This window comes from Propithecus coquereli, unplaced genomic scaffold, assembly GCF_000956105.1.
Source record: "Propithecus coquereli isolate 6110/MARCELLA unplaced genomic scaffold, Pcoq_1.0 Scaffold755, whole genome shotgun sequence".
Classification (NCBI taxonomy): Eukaryota; Metazoa; Chordata; class Mammalia; order Primates; family Indriidae; genus Propithecus; species Propithecus coquereli.
In genome coordinates this window covers 343056-361510 of record NW_012153674.1, presented here as the reverse complement: position 1 = coordinate 361510, position 18455 = coordinate 343056, and the positions used below count along the sequence as shown (strand labels likewise).

The 18455-nt window shown below is 37.5% G+C and overlaps 1 protein-coding gene across 1 annotated transcript in view; it reads right to left on the bottom strand.

The window, feature by feature from the left end:
* VAMP7 (vesicle-associated membrane protein 7) overlaps positions 1-18241 on the bottom strand; it is a 47225-nt gene extending 28984 nt beyond the window's left edge. Inside the window, exons 1-5 of the mRNA XM_012662180.1 lie at positions 18073-18241; positions 10979-11133; positions 4996-5053; positions 2911-3048; positions 614-704 (exon numbers count right to left, since the gene is read on the bottom strand). Of these exons, the coding sequence (XP_012517634.1) occupies positions 614-704; positions 2911-3048; positions 4996-5053; positions 10979-11124 (433 nt within the window). The 5' untranslated portion in view covers positions 11125-11133; positions 18073-18241. The remainder of the gene's footprint in view (positions 1-613; positions 705-2910; positions 3049-4995; positions 5054-10978; positions 11134-18072) is intronic.
* Positions 18242-18455: the final 214 nt, after the last annotated feature.

The window sequence follows — 18455 nt, the reverse complement described above, 5'->3', positions numbered from 1 at the left end:
AACATACGTAACCTAAACATCTGTACCCCCATAATATGTTGAAATAAAAAAAAAAACTAGCATCATCCTCAATCTAAATATCACTGCATAAACCAATTAAAAATAAACTTAATGCAATTTTTTGCATTATTTTAATGTGCTAAATGGTTTTGATAAAATGAACATAGGCCATTAGACGGAAATTATAACATAGTTTATTCTTTTGAAGGATACAACGGTTTTTTGGTCCAATCCTTTCTTTCAATCAAGAGCCATAAACTTTCTGAGGAGGTCAAATAGTTGTAAGTATCTACTGATAATATCAGTTATCTGGGTATCTCCAGCCAAAACCGACCAAATTATTCTACAATGCTGAACTATCACAAGGTTTTTGGAACTTAGTCTTGCTAAGCAAACTACCAAATTTAGGATAAAGAATAGTCACAAGTACTAAGAAGAAACCATTCATACAAGCAGACAGTATCATGGGTAAGTAACCTCCATATCTCAGCTCACAATTTCCAATAGTCAGAATAAGGAAGTGCTGTTTCAGCCTCTCTAGAATAATTTGACCCCAATCAAGTATCTGCTATCATTTTTGCCCACATGCATGAAACTATGCCATGGAACATACCTATGTTTCTGACCATGATTCCTTTGAGTTCATCCACTTGGGCTTGAGTCTCCATCACCTTGTCTAGGCCCTTATTCTCAGAGTGATGCTTCTATAAGAAAACAAGTTTTAACTTATGGTACCCAGACATTATTTACAATAGGAAAACAAAAATAAGAAGAATGACAATTTATACTGGGGAATACTAAGTTATGTCTCTACTGATACAAAAGATATATGTCACTTCACTGGAGAAATGTTACCAGACTTAGGAAAAAATATGGGCAGCATAAAAAATGCTTCCATAAGAACTATAAGTATTATAGTTTAAAAATATCACCTTATTTTAAATAAAATAAAGCTAAATATATTATAACATATCAGATATGCATCTGAGGTTCTTGGGGCAGAAGTTGGAGGATATATAATCTGTGCTCAAAGAATAAAGGGAAAAAGAAGACTATAGTTGGGGCATGGGGGACAGGACAGGGCTTTCCAAAATTGTTCCACATTTCTTGAGTATGATGAGGTAGGGATTGGCCCAGCTTATTTGCACCTGTTTTTATATCTGCTGGGATCACAGCATGCATCCTATTTTCATTGGCTTTTCATAGGATCTAGAATCGAAGATACTGATATTTTGAAGTTATCATCTGTAGCTAACCAATTATGGAGGGCTTGATATACAATGTTCCAGTCACTTCACTGTACTAAGTACTTCAAGCAGGGGATATTGTTTAATCTACCCCCAAACTATATGATGAAGATGATATAATTATCTACATTTATAGAGGGAACTGGCACAGATCTGTTCACAGGGTCATACACAGATCTGGAGCTAATGACAAACTGGCTAATTTGAAAGTTTTGCTGCCAGCTGACCCCATTTACTTTTGACTGTGCATTGTTTTTTTTTTTTTTTTTGGTAGTGTTGTGTACAGTTTCACACAGATGAATGTTTCCTAGTGAGGAGTATGAAACAAATCAATTGCTTGAATAATAAAGGTATATAAAATAATCAATATAAAGGAAATTCATTCCCAGAGGAATATATATATATATATATATATATATATATATATATATATATATAAGCATAATACTCAAAAAGAGTATTAAAAATGCAGGAGAAGTGAGAAGTATTTAGTTATAATACATCTTTATTTTCCTTCATAACAAAATAACTGCTAGAACTTATATCTTTGTACTCAAATAGTTTCATGGGTAAAAAGCATTTTAAAAGGCGTTCAACATCATCAGTCATCATGAAAATGTAGATTAAAAGCACAATGAAATACCACTACACACCCAACAGAATGGCTAAAATTAAAAAGACAGACCACAAGTATTGGCAAGGATGCAGGAATACTGGAACTGCTGGTGAGAATGTAAAATGGTACAACCACTTTGGAAGAGTGTGATGATTTTTTAAAAATTACATATCACTTACCATATGGCCCAGCAATTCCATTCCTAGGTATTTACCGAAGAGAAATAAAAACATATGTCCACCCAAAGACTTGTACGTGTAATTTCAGAGCAGCTCTATTCATGACAGCTGAAAACTGGAAGCAACTCAAATATCCACCAACAGGTGAAGAGATAAACAAATTGTGGTACATGCATATACTCAGCTAGAACAAACTACTGATTTATACAACATGGATGAATATCAAAAGCCTTACAATAGAAAAACAAGCAAGACATGAAGAGTACATACTGTATGATTCCATGTATAGAAAACTCTAGAAAAGACAAAACTAATTTATAGTGACAGAAAATGGATCAGTGGTTGCCTGGGAGAGGATTGACTAGAAAGGGACATGAGGGAATTTTTAGGGTGATAGAAATGCTTTCTGTCTTGACTACAGTGATATTTCAGAGGTATACACATATGTACACCTTCACTGAGCTGACAAATAGGGATTCATAGAGTTGAACAGACTTTTGAACAATTAATTTGAGTTGTTCAAAAATTAAATTTGCCTAATGGAAGGGTAGAAAGTTTATGTATAGGTTAAAAGGCCATTTGGCATGTTGAGTGCATTTACCATTAGACGGGTAGTTGAACTAGACACACTTTAATGTTCTTCCTAATCCTGAGATACTCTGACCACTATTAATAGAGAATATCACTGCTTTCTACCCTAAAATGGCCCCTTTACATTTTATTTTAATCAGCGAAGTTTTATTATGTTCGCATATAGTAACACAATCAGAAAAGTATATTTCAGGTTAGGGCCCCCTATATTCATCATGTTTTAAGGTAATAAAAGAGAAATATGAATCAAAATACTTTATCCTGAGAAAGATCTTACCAGCTGTGCAGCCAAGACACTTGAGAACTCACTATTCATGGCATATGGAAGTGCTGTCTGTGCTCTTGAACCATAAGTAGTCTGGAACCTCTTCTTTATCTCGTTCAGAAAATTAAATGCTCGGGAACGTTCAAAATCCTGGAAAGAGACCAAAACAGAATTCACATTTAGAAAGTAAACAAAGATGATGTGGATAATTAATAACAACAATAGAACAGATAATATTTATTGAGCAATGACTCTATGAGAAGAAACTAGCATTGATCTCATTTTAAAGATAAGGAAACAAAGGCTCTGAAAAGGTAACTAACTTGCCAAAGGTCCAACAAGTAGTAAATGAAAGAGCTGAAAGTCAAATGCAAATATGTCTGGCTAGATAATGGTACCTAGGTTATTCCTGCATATCTGTCATAGGATCTATTAGAAGGCCCAGCACAAGAAGATGTTCAATAAATCCATAATAATAGTACAGTCTTTCACACACAAAGATAATGCTACTGACATAAACTTTGAATTGATATTTTTCAAAAGTGGTGTTACATTTGAAAAGATCAAGTGACATACCCTTGTCTAGTCCCAGCCAGTCAAAAAGTATGTGTGCATGTGTGTTTATGTATGTCTGTGTGTATCAAATTAGAAATATGAGGCTCAACTCTACCCTAGACTTCATGATATTTTTCATCTATTCTAAGCTCTTTCATATCAGTCATTTCAGATATAGCTGGATTTTTTTTCCTGATTTTAGGAAATACTGTGAAGCTAGGAATAAAAATAATTGTGATGATCACTATGGTTGATAGTCATTTCCGTTTTACCCAAGATGTTTAGTCTAGGCCAAGGGTTCTTAAATTTTGGTCAATGATCCAAATTCAAATGACTCTTATACTTGGATAGAAAAACAAATCACATCATTATTTGTACCAAACTTTTACTTAAATTTCAATTGTGAATATAGGTAGTACATTCACAACCTGAGTATTAAATAGTGCTGTAACTCTGTCACCAAAAGAAGTCTTTTTTCATATACAATCACAGTAATAGATATCTTGAAATACCATTTACACTCATCACCATTTCAAAATTATTATTAGTTATTAGACCATGACTAGATCTTGTTAACAAGTTCATAAAGAAGCACATACATTATATCAACTTAGAAAATATTTTGAATACTATATTTTTTAAATATAATTAGTTTTGTTAGAATCATATATGTTTATTTTATATAGTTAAAAACATTCTGGGAGGGGCCCATGAGTAACAAAGGGGTCTGTGACACAATAAAGATTAGGAACCCCAATCTATGGAAATCATGGCAATTCATGCTTCTTGTAAGTGATCAGTTTAGAAATAAGCATGTCACCAATAAGACATGACAGGAAGATCACTTTGAAAGCAGGCAGAGGAGAGGGCATGCATCTGAGAAGTTTCCTCATTCCTACAATAAGAGAATCAAGAAGCCACAGTCCCTTTTCTGTGGACATGAATAAACAAGCATGTAGCTCCATACAATCATAAGGGTAACCTGTCTGGGAAGAAGTCAACACTGAGGAAAGCAGAAGAGAGAAAGGCTCTTGACAACATCATTAAGTTATTGAGCATTTTGGGTCTAGAGCCTACAAATACTCAAAAAACAGTCCAACCAATGTAAACTATAGTTTTACATAGCTGATTGTAATGTATTGTGATTTTGTTTTTCCAAAGTCCTCACACATTAAAAATTTCATTAACTATTGATTGGAGGAATGAAGTTATCTAATTTGACATCTCAGTTAAACAATTTTTGAGAAGCTTTAATACCAAAGAATCATACTTATGAACACCAATTCTCACTACAATAGGATAAATGTAGAGTTGCTAGAAGTTAAGCTAAAACTCTACCAAAACAAAGCTAATTTTCACATACCCACATATCAAGTTTTCTTGCCATGTGCTGCTCTATAGGGCAAATGCAAAATATAAAAAAAAAAATTCCAGCTATAAAAAGTTTGTATTACCTTTACCCATCATAGGTATAGATAATTAGGAACTGACTATATTAACAATACACATAGTTAAACAGCAATATGTATTCAAGTTACTTACATCATCAGTGATACAAAGATATACAATCCTGTCTTGGCAGATGTAATGAAACAAATAACTGTAGAATAAAAGATATAAAACTTATTGTGGTTATAAGCAACATCTCTTTTACTTCTATTTTCTATCTATGTATAAGCAAGTTTGGTACTGTCAACATCACCATATTATTTATAGATAGAGTCTATTTTCTCTCTCCCCCTCCCCCATATACCTGTTTCTTTCAAGTCGAACTGAAAGGAATAAATAAGAAATTAAAAGAAGGTCTCTACCCTAGCTACACAGCATAACAGCATGTGCATCAACCATTAAAATGGCAGCTCCAAAAGCATAATTGGACTCTTAAGTCCTGAACAAGAGATGACATCTTAGGAGTGGCATGTAATTAAGATTAACCTCAATGGGCCATATAGCCTTCCTTGCTTTTACCTAAGATCTCAAAGCAAACACCTTTTCTACCAAATTCTCAACATTTGTTTGAGTATCTACTTTGAGCTAGTTACTGTGCTGGATGCCAAGGATACAAAAAAGAAAAACCATCAGTCCTTGTCTTCACAGGGATCACAGTGCAAGGAATTACAATGTAGCATGGCAAACAGGATGACAAGAAAGTTAAAGGCAGTGCATGGTGCTCTGGGGCCACAGAAGAGGCATATAATGGAGATTTGCCAAAGGATAACAGGAAAGACTTTCTGGAATAAGTGATGTCTGATCTGAGACCTGAAGAATAATTAAGAGATAGCAAAGTGAAGAGTGAGCAAAGAGTTTTCCAGAGAGGAACCAGCAAGCATAACGGCCTGGAGATAAAAGAGCACACAGGAAAGTAAAATTGGCTCACATGACTAGAGTAGAATGTGAGGAAAAAATAAATTGCCTGGACAGATGAGGCTGGAGAAGTAAGCAAATACCAGATTACATAAGACTTTATGCACAGCTACACTGTGCATTATCCTAAGAATAATGAACAAGCATCAAAAGGTTTTAGTCCGGGAGACTGTGATCAGATTTTCACTTTGTAAAGGATCCCATAATATGCTGTAATAAAAAAATTAAAAAAAATAGAAAAGGATACTTTTGCTAGAGTATAGAGAACTGACTGAAAGGAAGTCCAGATGGGAAATTACTGCAATGCATCAGTTAAGAAATAATGAGGGGCCGGGTGTGGTGGCTCACTCCTGTAATCCTAGTATTCCGGGAGGCCGAGGCAGGTGTATACTCCATCGCTACTTAAAAAAAAAAAAAAATGGGAAGAAATTAGCTGGACAACTAAAAATATACAGAAAAAAAATTAGCCGGGCATGGTGGTGCATGCCATAATCCCAGCTACTCAGGAGGCTGAGGCAGTAGGATTACTTGAGCCCAGGAATTTGAGATTGCTGTGAGCTAGGCTCACGCCATGGCACTCTAGCCCTGGGCAACAGAGTGAGACTGTGTCTCAAACAAAGAAAGAAAGAATGAGAGAAATAAACTAAAGTAGTATGGGCAATGATGAAGGGACAGAGAATAGAGATAGGCGATACCATTTACAGAACTTGGTGACTGGCTACTGGGGAAGAGACAGAAGGGTAACTAAATTTTACCTCCCAGATTTCTACCTTGGACAAGTGGGTAGACAGTGGTACCTGTTGAATTATATTAATGTCCACATAGAGGCCTGATATGAATTACAAGTATGGAAACTCAGGCGAAATGTCTTCCTCTACTATTCAGAAACTGTTCACACCAATTCCACCAATGAATTCCATGTTGCAATATCCAGTGGTTCTCTCTGAAATATTTGATAGCGTTGACCACTTCCTTCTTCTGTAAAGTTTTTTCTCTTCACTAGATTTCTTGACACCAGGCTTGCCTGTTGCTATGGAGTGAATTGTGGTCCTTTCAAAATTTGTGTGTTAAACTCCTTACCCTCAGTGTGACTATATTTGGAGATGAGGCCTTTGGGAGGTAATCAGGATTAGATGAGATCCTAAGTGTGGTCCTTATGATAGGATTAGTGGCTTTTAAAGAAGAGGAAGAGAGAGAGAGAGCACTCTCTCTCCACAACGTGAGGAAACAGGTAGAAGGTAGCCATCTGCCAGCCAGGAAGAGGGCCCTCACCAGGAACTGAAATGGCTGGCACCTTGTCCAGCCTCCAGAACTGTGAGAAATAAATGTCTATTGTTTAAGCCACTCAATCTATGATATTTTGTTACAGCAGCCTGAGCAGACTAATATACCTGGCTTATACCATAATCTCTTTCCCTTTATGCTGATGTTTTCTAGCATCCTTAGCCCCCTGCTTTTCTCACACTCACTCCCTGGAGGGCAGCATCCACTCTCATGTTTTGTTGTTGATGTTTGTTTTCAGCTACCACAATTACACTGATGATTCCCAAATCTAGACCTGACTTATCTTCTGAGTTCCAGGCCTACACACTACTGTCTACTACACATATCCAACTGGACATACCATAGACAACTTAAATACGACATGTTCAAAACGGAAGTTATCATTTTCCCCATAAAATTTGTTTCTCCTAAACCAGACTGAAGAGTCACTTGGTACACAGGTCACAAAAGGTAACAAGGTATGATGCCTGCCATCAAGGAGCCTACAGTCGGGGGACAGAGACAAACAATCAAGACTACAATTACAATCCAGTATGATACGTGTTACAATATGAATCTATGCTAGATGCCATGTAGACACAGGTGCCTCTGACTGAGGCACCTGGCCAAGTCTTGGAGTTAAGGAGTTTCTAGAAGAGGAAACATCTAAGCTCAGGAACATTAAGCCAGATTTAAAAAAAAAAACAAGTATATAGACATATTTTAAGATAAAAGGTAACAGCTATTGCAAAGGCTAGGAAGAGAGAAAGAACCTAACATTGAACTGCAAACAGCTAAGTATGGCTGGAGAACAAAACTGAGGACTAAAGTAGTATGAAATGAGGCCAGAGAAGTAAAAAGGGCCAGATCTTGAAGAATCTTCCAAGTCATGTTAAGGAATGTTAAGGAAATTTATGCTGAGGGGAGGGAGTACATGCTTACGGAAGAGACATGAACAGAACTGCCCTTTTAGAGGGATAAAGTAAAAATTAAGAAAGTATTTCATTCGGAAATGATAAAGTGAGCAAACATTTACAAGGTGGTCTATAAGGGGAATGACATTCCCAGAAGATACAAAAGCAAAGAAAAAAATTTACCAAAGCTCAAAATAACATAGCTAGGTCAAAGGAATGGCAAAGGGTCTTCTGGAGATAAGTATAAAAAAAAGTCACGAATGTACAAAATTGTGAAGGGTGAGCTGGGGTTTTATTCTAAAAGCAGTGGGTTTGGAGCAATAAAGTATCATCATAGGAATGTGAAATACACATTTCAGATGGAAGCAACTAGAAGCAGGAAGACCAGTTAGGAGGAGGATGATCTATGAAAAATAATAAAGGCCTAAACTAACACTGTCACAGTGGAGATAGAGAAGAGGGAATAGATTAAAATACTTCTTGTAGGAGAATGGCAAGGATTTGGTGAAGAAGTCTAATATGATTCTGAAGTTTTAGGCTTAGCTGATTTGAGTGGCCAGTAATGCTATTAAAGAAAAAAGGAATAGCGAGAGGAAGAACAGATTTCAGGGGAAAAGTGTTTAACATACAGTAAAATGGAATTTTTCTTTTGGTATACAGTAATAAGATTTTTATTGGAATGATGGAAAATGATTATAAGGGGAAAAGAAATCCCAGTGCAGACAATTGAAAATAAAAAAAATCTCAATGATGGAATCTCACCGCAGAGGATAGAGGGGAGGACTATATCAAGACACAGGTAGAGAGGCATGGCAGACAGATAACACCTCCTTCTACTGTAACCGCATTTTAATTGGAATACATATTCTAGCCTCTCTTATAGCTAGATACTGCTGTATGACTAAGTTCTGGTTCACAATGTGTGAGTGGAAGATATATGCCCTACTTCCTAGTCTTGCCTCTAAAAGGATTGCAAGTGCTTTCCTTGGACATTTTCCAGGGAACTGACTAGAAACACACAGATTATAAGCCTAAAACATTTTTGAAGAAACTATAAAGCCATAATCACAAGAGGCTGAGATTACTTAACTCCTAAAGCAACCTCTGGGCCCCCAAATGTACACCAGCAGGAAGCAGAATACAAAACTTTTACAGTTCCCAAATATGACATACTCTTTAACACCCATTTTGGATGTGGCCAGAAAGGATAATGGACCAGGAAGAATCTCCCGGAGAACAAAGCCAGGAGTCAGGGAAAAAAGATGAGAGAGTTCCTCCAAGAAGGCAGAACTACTAACCACTGCCCAGTCAGAACAGGGAGTCTTTGAAATTGCTGTGAGGCAGTTGTTTTAGCATTGCTAGGAAGTAGTGACTTCTACGTGTTTCTCATTCTTCCCTTTTTCAAATGGGAGTTTAAAAAACAGGATCACAGTGATCCTGTTTTTATTTCACCATTGTCTATCGGGTTAGGCTGGAAGAACAGGGAAAAAAATATGACCTGTCTTTTAGTGGGTCACAGGACCCACCCCTGGGCCTGATGGAAAGGACTGTGTTTCACCCAGACTCTGGACTTGGAGCTAAACACAGTAACTAGATAGGTCTTTGGAGCTACCTTCCTCAGAGAAGAGGTGTATTCTATGGTTGGGAAGAAGAGTTTACCCAAATATATGGATGGTCAGAAGAGTAGAATGAAAGATTGCAAGTGATCCTGATATCCTATAACTTCCTCCACAGTAACAGAGTTTTAGCTATACGACTACATAGCCACAGATGACATTTCCTGGCCTCCCTTCTAGCTAGGTTAGCTACATGACTACATAGCGAACAATAAAATGTGAGCAGAAAGTTCTGAACAATAAAATGTCAGGCCACTTTTGGGCCTTGCCTTTAAAATTACTTGGCAAGCATTGAGATTTAACAAGAACTGAAGGAGCTGCCTTAGACAGAGTTGGAAGGCACTAATTGAGAATGGCAGAGCCCCCCGCAAAATCCCCAAACCATTCATCTCTGGACTATCTCATTTAAGTCAACATTATATTTCAGGGTCTCTCTCACAGTAGCTTAGACTAGACCCTAAATTGTACAAGGGGTTAGCCCTAGAAAGAAATAAGGACTTTCTTCTGAGATAAGAACTAAGGAAATAAGGATAGCTTATATAACAAAAGATTTTTATGTATTGATGAGGAAGGTTGAGGTGCTTTTTATCTGATTACTAAGATTTCCCACCTATGCCCTCTCTAATCAGCTACCAGAGTAATCTTTCTAAAGCAAAACCTGACCATGTCATACCCTGGCTAAAAATCTTAAATGCCTACCAAAGGGTAAAGTTCAATCTCTTAAATGGCCTATTAGGCCCTATATGATTTTTTCTCTACCTATCTCTCTCGCTTTATCATCACCACCCTGGGCATCAGTTACAGAGAACAACCTGCAGTTCCCCAAATATACCCTATGATCTCATGCCACCATACTTTTCTACCTGCTGTTCCTTCTACCTGGAATGCCATCCTCCTACCCACTACCTCCCACCCTCTACTATAATTATCTATGGATTTGACTGTTTCCCTCATTAAACTATAACCCCTATGAGGGCAAATACTGCATTTCTTGTTATATACTCAGCACTTATCGAAGTGCCTGGCAATAGTTAAATGCTCAGTAAATATTTACTGAAAGAATGAACAAAGGAATATTATTTATGTTATCTGTATCATTTTATATATCCTTGAGCTCCAGAGCTAAGTCATTTTTACATTTAACATTTTCATATCTTTCTTAAAGTAATATGACTTCAATCACAGAATAATGGCAAGTTAAATTTATAAGTAATAAAACTAGACATTTTCAAAGCTGGTGAAGGTTACTGTTTTGTCAGCGTATTCAAATTAGCTACCTAGAAGCTTGTTTTCTAGTTTTCTACTGTTCTAACTATAATAATAGAATTCCCTTCTGTCAACCCCTACCCCATGCAAAGCAGAACTCACTTGCCATGTGAGTACGTTAGTTTGTTATTTTCAGAAGGTATCTTAGCCAGAATCTGCTCTGTCACCTCCAGGAAGTTTCCTCCACACCAAGCATGTTTGGCAAGGATAGTGGTCCCCCTGGCAACAACAGCAAAAAGAATGGCCATGGCTTCAATCTAACAAAAGGAAAAAAGACACAAATTTAGAATATTTCTTTGACATGATCTTCCAAAAGTAACTTACTATTATTTATCAACATCTACCTGGAGTATCAAACAAGGTACTATAACATGGAACTTAAAAACACACTTAACAGGCTTAACAAGAAGGTCACGATCTTCTACAAGCTTACAACCTAAGCCATGCTGATATGCATACATATAAAGAGACACACAAGACACATACACACACACATACACACACACACACACACAATTGATAAATATGTTGCATTTACAAATTATACAGCACAAACTGATATCACCCTTTTGAAAAGCAATGACCATAAATAGCAAAGGGACATAAAGATGTCTTCATCCTCTAATGCTGTAATTCCATCCTGAAAATTTATCCTAGGGAAATAGTTCAACAGAAATAAGATTGTGGATTCACAAAGATAATTATTAACAATCATATTAGCCCATACTTATTAAGTGTTTACTATGTGTCAGGTACCACTTTAAGTACTTTATAATTATTAATTCATTTAATCCTCAAAACTCAATAAGATTATGCACTATTATGATACTTCTATTACAGATGAGGAAATTGAAGCACAGATAACTTTAATTTGCCCAAAATTACAGAGCTAATAAGTGACAGATCTGTTATTTAAATCCAGGCAGTATGGTTCTAGAAACCACAATCTTATCCCTTTACGGGATATTATTAAGGCATTATCCATAATAGAAACAAAAGTTAAAATAACCCAAACTTTCCACAAGAAAGGAATGGTTTTAAAAATTATGGTAAGACCCTTCATAAATAAAACATTACTAAAACAATTTGAGTTTAAGATTATTTTCCTTATGTTTGGTTATGAATACGTGCTTTTTCCCCCCCACACAGCGGCCCAGTTTCTCTCATTTAATGGCATAAACTTATAAAAAAATATGAACAAATGCCTCACTAGTCTTCGATTAACTGTTAAACCTAATGTTATTTGTTAACATGTTCAGTTTCACTCAACAGACCAGTGGTTCTCAAACTGTAGTGAGACTATGAATCATCTTAGGTGGCAGAGTAAGAGTCATTTGCTAAAAATGCAAATTCTTGGCATCATTTCCTGAAAATTCTGATTCCGTAGGCCTCAGGTGGGGTCCTGGAATCTGTATTTAAAATAAGCCTGTCTGGGTGCAGGTGATTCACATAGTCATACTTTGTGAAACATATAAAGTGCCTGAGGTCAGGAAATTTGCTGATCCTTTATTGGAATCCCAGCACTGAAGGACAGCACACAGCAGAAGGCGCTCATCTGTCTCTTGAGCTGAATGCCTCTCAGAATCTCTTCTTCATTCTCTCTAAATGAAGTTGTTCCCAGGGTCATGTGCTCAGCCATCTTCTTTCCAGAATTCTTACATATATGTAGGAAGTTACAGTTTCCAAATCACTGTCTCATACTTTTTAACTCCTTTGATCCTGAAAGCCTCCCTTGACCATGTATCATACTGTTCTATTTCTTAAAATCATTGCCTACACACTAGCTCTATTTCTCTACCTCCTTTTAACTCTTCGACTTATTACAATCTGGTTTTTGCCCTTAACACCCCACAAAACCAGGCTTCCTAAGATCACTAACAGCCTCTACATTACAAAATACAGTGGTCACTTCTCTATTCTTACCTTACTTGACCTTTCAGGAATAATGAACACCACTGACCAACTCTCCTTCTTGAAACACTCCTATGTCTCTAGCTGCTCTTTCTGTCCTCTTGCTGACTTGATTCCTCTTCTACCTGACCTCTAACTGCTGATTTTTCTTAGGGATTGATTCTGTGCCCTCTTATTACCAGATGAGCTCATCTAGACCTGCCATTGTAAACATGATTATTTGCTGAAGATATATTGCATACAGAAAAACAGAATAGTGCCAAAGGTAAACCAAAGCACAACCAACAGTTGAGGAAAGGTAGATAAATAAAGACTCACAAAGAAGACTGAGGAGGACCAGCTAGAAAAGTGAGAAAAGGTAGAGAAGCCAAAGAGAAAGAAAGCTTGATGAAGGACAAGTGTCAGCTCCTAGCTGTATTTACTCACACAGAGAATGAAGACTGTAAAACAGTCAATAAAGTTTTATAACAAGGAAGCAGGTCATTGCTTAGGGTGAAAAAGATATAGTGGAGAGGAACAAAAACACAAAGAGAAACAGAAATGAGAAATCACATGATCCCTGAGATACACAGATGAAAAAATAGCAGCCTAAGTCCCTGAGCAGCTTCAAGAAAACTCAGCTTGGCAACAATTAATACAAATAGATCAAGTGTTTTAGTGGACCATAAGTTCTTTATGAACCAACAAGAGATATTGCTTAAAATGCTTACATAATTTTAAATTATATTAAGAAACAGGGTGTCTTGATCTCTTTAAGTACTATTACCATTATACTCTGTGCTTGTTAGAACACATGTGGAATAATGAATTCAGTTCTGGGTATAATATGTATTTTAAGATTGGACAGAAGGAAGACAGTATGGGTGAGAGACACGGAGACTATGTCACCCAAAGACTGGCTGGAGGAACTAGAGATATTTGATGTGAAAGAGAAGACTTAGAAAGTACATGACAGTAGTTTTCAAATTTATATAAAGTACAATCTCCTGGAACAGGAAGCACATTATTCAGACTATAACTAGGAACACTGGCTATAAGTTATAGGGAAGCAGTGTTTTATTCGACAAAAGCAATCTCCAAGTAAAAAATGGCTGTTAAACACTAGGTACATGGTAACAGAAACTTTACTCTCCTCCCAGATGTCACTAATAGGAATTCCTTCCTCTCTCCTATACTGCTAAAAATCCCACCTGTAATCAAGTCTCACCTGCCTCCATTGTAACTCTCTTGCAATAGAATCTGTAATATCTCGACGAATATTGGGATAACAGAAACAACTGTGACACAGAGAACACTGCATCTGAAGTCAGAAAACCTGGCTCTGCTAATTATTTGCAGTAAGTGAACGCCAGTTTATAAGCCACAAAGTGCTATGTAAATATTCAAGAAGAAAAACAATGAAAAGATAAGCCAGAAAGAGAAAGAAAAAAAAAATAATGCAATATAAAAGAAAGCCCTGTTTCAACAGTGTTCCTCCCTGTTCTCCTATTCACTAATCAATTGGTCCCAGAGCCATCATCCCAATTCTACTTCATTCCTACTAAGAATCCTGCATTAGTTTTCTGTGGCTGCCATAGTAAAGTACCCAAAACTGGGTGGTTTAAAACAACAGAACTTTACCGACTCACAGTTCTGAAGACCAGAAGTCCAAGGTGTGGGCAGAGTCCGGCTCCCTCTGAAACCCATAGGAGAGAATTCTTCCTTGTCACTTTCTAGCTTCTGGTAGTTTCCTGACAATCCATGGCATTCTTAGGCTTATAGCTGCAGCACTTTAATCTTTGTCTGTGAAGTCACATGGCATTCTCTATATCGGTGTCCTTACATAGCATTCTCTCTGTGTCTCTTTTCTTCTTATAAGGACACTAAGTCATATTGGTCAAGGGTCCACTCTACTCCAGTATGACCTCATTCTAAATTATACCTCAATTACATTTGCAAAGACCCTATTTCTAAATAAGGTCCCATTCACGGGTGTCAGGGATTAGGTGTTCAACGCAGCTTTTTGGAGGAAACAATAGAACTGACAACAACCCCCCATTGACCTTAGCCAAAAGGCTGGGAAGTGATGCAAACCTCCATTTTAGAAACTCACCGTTCTTTCCAATTCAATCCTACTCTTCCCTTTCCATATACTCACATCACCTCAACTTGCCTCCCTCTCCTCTCCAAAACCTCTATCCCATCTTTTTCCTCACTCATATTAGAGGCCTGACATTAAAGCTATGGGCCAGAAGGGCAACTTACAACAGCTTGGCCTTAGAAAAGCCTATTTCTTACTGTGATAAGGTTCTAAGGAAAGGATATTTTTGTTCCAGTTACTGAGATTCCAAAAAAAGATATACTATGGGGCAATCCAAATGAGAATTCTAGATGCATTTTTAATAGATGAATTATTATAAATTAAAGATGCTACTGGTTGGCATAACAACCTAAATTGTCATGGATAGCATTATTTATAGAGAAAAATGCACCCAGAGTTTCAAACAACAAGCTTACAAAGGAACTTTTGGAACATGTCCATTTGTGACTAAGGGATTGCCTCTGTAAAAAAAAAATTGGTAATAAACTAGAACAGCAACGATGAAAATGCTCCTCCTCAGTGGAAGCATCTTCAAGTAGAGGTTGAAGACAGTTTCAAGAAACTGAATAGGGGGAAAGGCCAAGTCAGTTTCTCACATTTAAGTCCAAGTGTTCTGAGAAATTTTTTAATTCTGTATTTTTATTTTGATAACACTAAAAATGTATAAGAATATTCTGGATCATCTGCATGTATATCTTATAAATGGGCAACGGCGCACAATCCAGTGTTGCACTTGCATTCATGTCTATGAAGGCACAGGTGTCAAGAAATCCCCTAAAATGACTGTGATTATTTTTAATATCTTAGCAGCATGTCTGGCTACTATGTTGGCACATCCTAAAAACATAATGCCAGTCATGACTCAAGCACTCGTGTACTCCTGTTGTGTTTTTAATGAGTTAGAAAGACAAAAATTTGTCTTTTGCAGTAATGATTTACAATTGAAAGATATCTGGATGGAATAAAACTTTAAGAATTGAGACTTTTATCTGACATTCTAAAAATGACAATGTGGCAAAATAACATTAACGCATACATTATCTCAGGCTAAGGAGAAAATAATATTCAAAGATGTTTGTACCAAGTGGAAACCAAATGATACCATAACATGCTGTATGAACAAAGGTTACATAAATGTTCAAATAAAGAAGTGGAAGAATTAATTCATCACATAGCACATGGTAACAGTCAATGCAAACTCAAAAGAAAGCATTCTGTATCATTTATACTATTGCAAGGGGATGTATTATGTTAATTCTTGCAAGAGTTCATTAGCAGAACGTTTCATAGAAAATACACAATGGAAATGAAATTTTTTCCATCCTTGCATCATGAGCATACTATTAAATTAATTGGTCCATTAAATTAAAGGGGGCGGTATGCAAGGTGCTCAGGAAAGAGATGGGAACTCATTTTAGAAGGACTTATGGAACAAGAGAAGGCAAAGAGCTGAGAACAAGCTAAGAAAGGTAAATAAACTAGCCTGATGAGATGGAACAGTCCACATCTGGTAAACGAAAAGATTGAGGGATAAGGCTTACGGCCTTACATAAAGAAGGCCTTGTATAAATTAAGTCACTTGAATTTGATCAAATAGTCTATTTCAGTTCAACACATATGTACTATATGATAGCCAAAGTAGTAGACACTGGAGGTATAAAGTTGAGGAAGAAGGGACTCCTCTACTCAGGGGAGCCATAGTACAATGGGGAAGGCACATAAAAACAAATAAATGCAATAAAGTGTAATGAGTGAATAATTTAAGAATGTCCATAATAGTTCAGGGGTTTTATTAAAGTTTTGTGATTATCTCACCTTGGATAAAGAAAAGAAAGAAATGTACATGTCAGCCTATGCATTAGGAACCTCCTCAGTATACTGTTAGGATTATTTCTCTTTGGAAGAGAGAATAACACACTCACTATTTCCCCAGTGCTCAGCACATTGCCTGGCATGATATTCCCCCAAATATGTGTTGAATAAACAAGTGCACACTGAGCATATTTTGGTTTTAAATATACTATAAATGGTAGATAACTTCATATTCAGTAGGACATAGTAAGAAGAATATTTTCACTAACTTTTTTCTAAGTAAGATAAAGCAGTTGAGCTGATAGTAATCCAATCCCCAACTCTTTTGTCTGGGTCTTAGAAGGAAATAAGCCAACAATAGATAAACCACAAATTCTGATGCAATAACCTTGAAGGAGACAGAACAATGAATAAACATTGCTATGACAGGGGGAAAGAAGAGCTGTTTATGAAAAGTCAGGTTACAGATCAAGATTATTCTTGTTGGTATTACAAATATTTTTTTCTGAACAATGCTCTGAGACCCAGCCCAATTCCTTTGACTTTCTCAGAATTGGATCCTACCCTGTCAAGTCAACCACCTGTTTTATTTTGCATTACCAACATATAACATCATCTTGATTATTCCTGTTTGCCCCCCTAAACACAGGTATTCAAAGGGAAAGAATGTTCCAAACAGGACAGTATCCTCTGGGATCAAGGGTGTGAGAATGGAGGTACAGGTAGTTGAGGGCAATTAATAAGACAGAAAGAAAAGGACTTGATAATTCTTTGTGGGAGTTTGGGGAGAGGGAGATGTAAAGCATTTACCAAAGAGTCTCGTACATGTTTGGAGTCTGACAATCATTGGCTATTAATAAAAATATCAGTAACATACAGTTCTGAAGATGAGGAAACAGGTCTGGGCAAAGATATAGTTCCTACCCAAACTGAGGAAGAGGAGGAATGTCAACACTGGGCGGTGGTGGTAGGGTGAGTAGGGGGCTAGGAACCCACGAAGGAGCATAAAGCAGAAGGTGAAGCAGAAAGTTACTTCATCGAACAAAGACGCAGAGAGTTTTTTGGGAGACTCAGTCGATCTCAAGAGATTCAAACGCTACAGAAAGGTCTTGCAGAATACAAACTGAGGGAAAGTTAACATTTTTTTCTCTCCTGTAATGACAATTAAGGTGAGGCACTCTTTACACTCTTTAACTCGAGGCCTTTTCAGCAGCATAAAATGCACTTCGCCGAAACTGGACCTGCTCGACAATTCGAACTGTAGACACCAGAGAAGCCCAAGTCACCCTTGCACTGACTCCTCGCTCCACCCCAGCACCTTCCCATCTACACCTCCGCCCTCCCTCCGCCGTTGTCTCCCCGCCTTCCGCAGAGTGCATCCCGCTCTATTTACCTGTCCGGGCACCCTCTGAGGGCGCGCGTGCTCGGGACCGAGGGTCGCGGGTCAGCGCGGGGTCGCCGTCTGCCCGCTCCCAGAGGAGGATGGGACCTGACGCTGCTGACTTCCGCGTAAATCGCCCCGCCTACGCGTGGCCTCCTGGGAGTGTGTGCGCTCCTCCAATAGGAGCAGGCGGTGGGGCGGGGCCTGCTACGTTCCCAGTGCCACCTACTTCCCGCACTTCCCAGGAGCCGTACTGCATACCGGGAGTGGTAGTTCCGACTGGAGTATCTCTGAGTGTAACACGTTGGGTCAACAACTCTCGCCTTAACGTCAAACGCCGTACAAAGGATCCAGGAAAACAAGAGGATGGAGGACGCAAAAAGAATCTAGCAGCA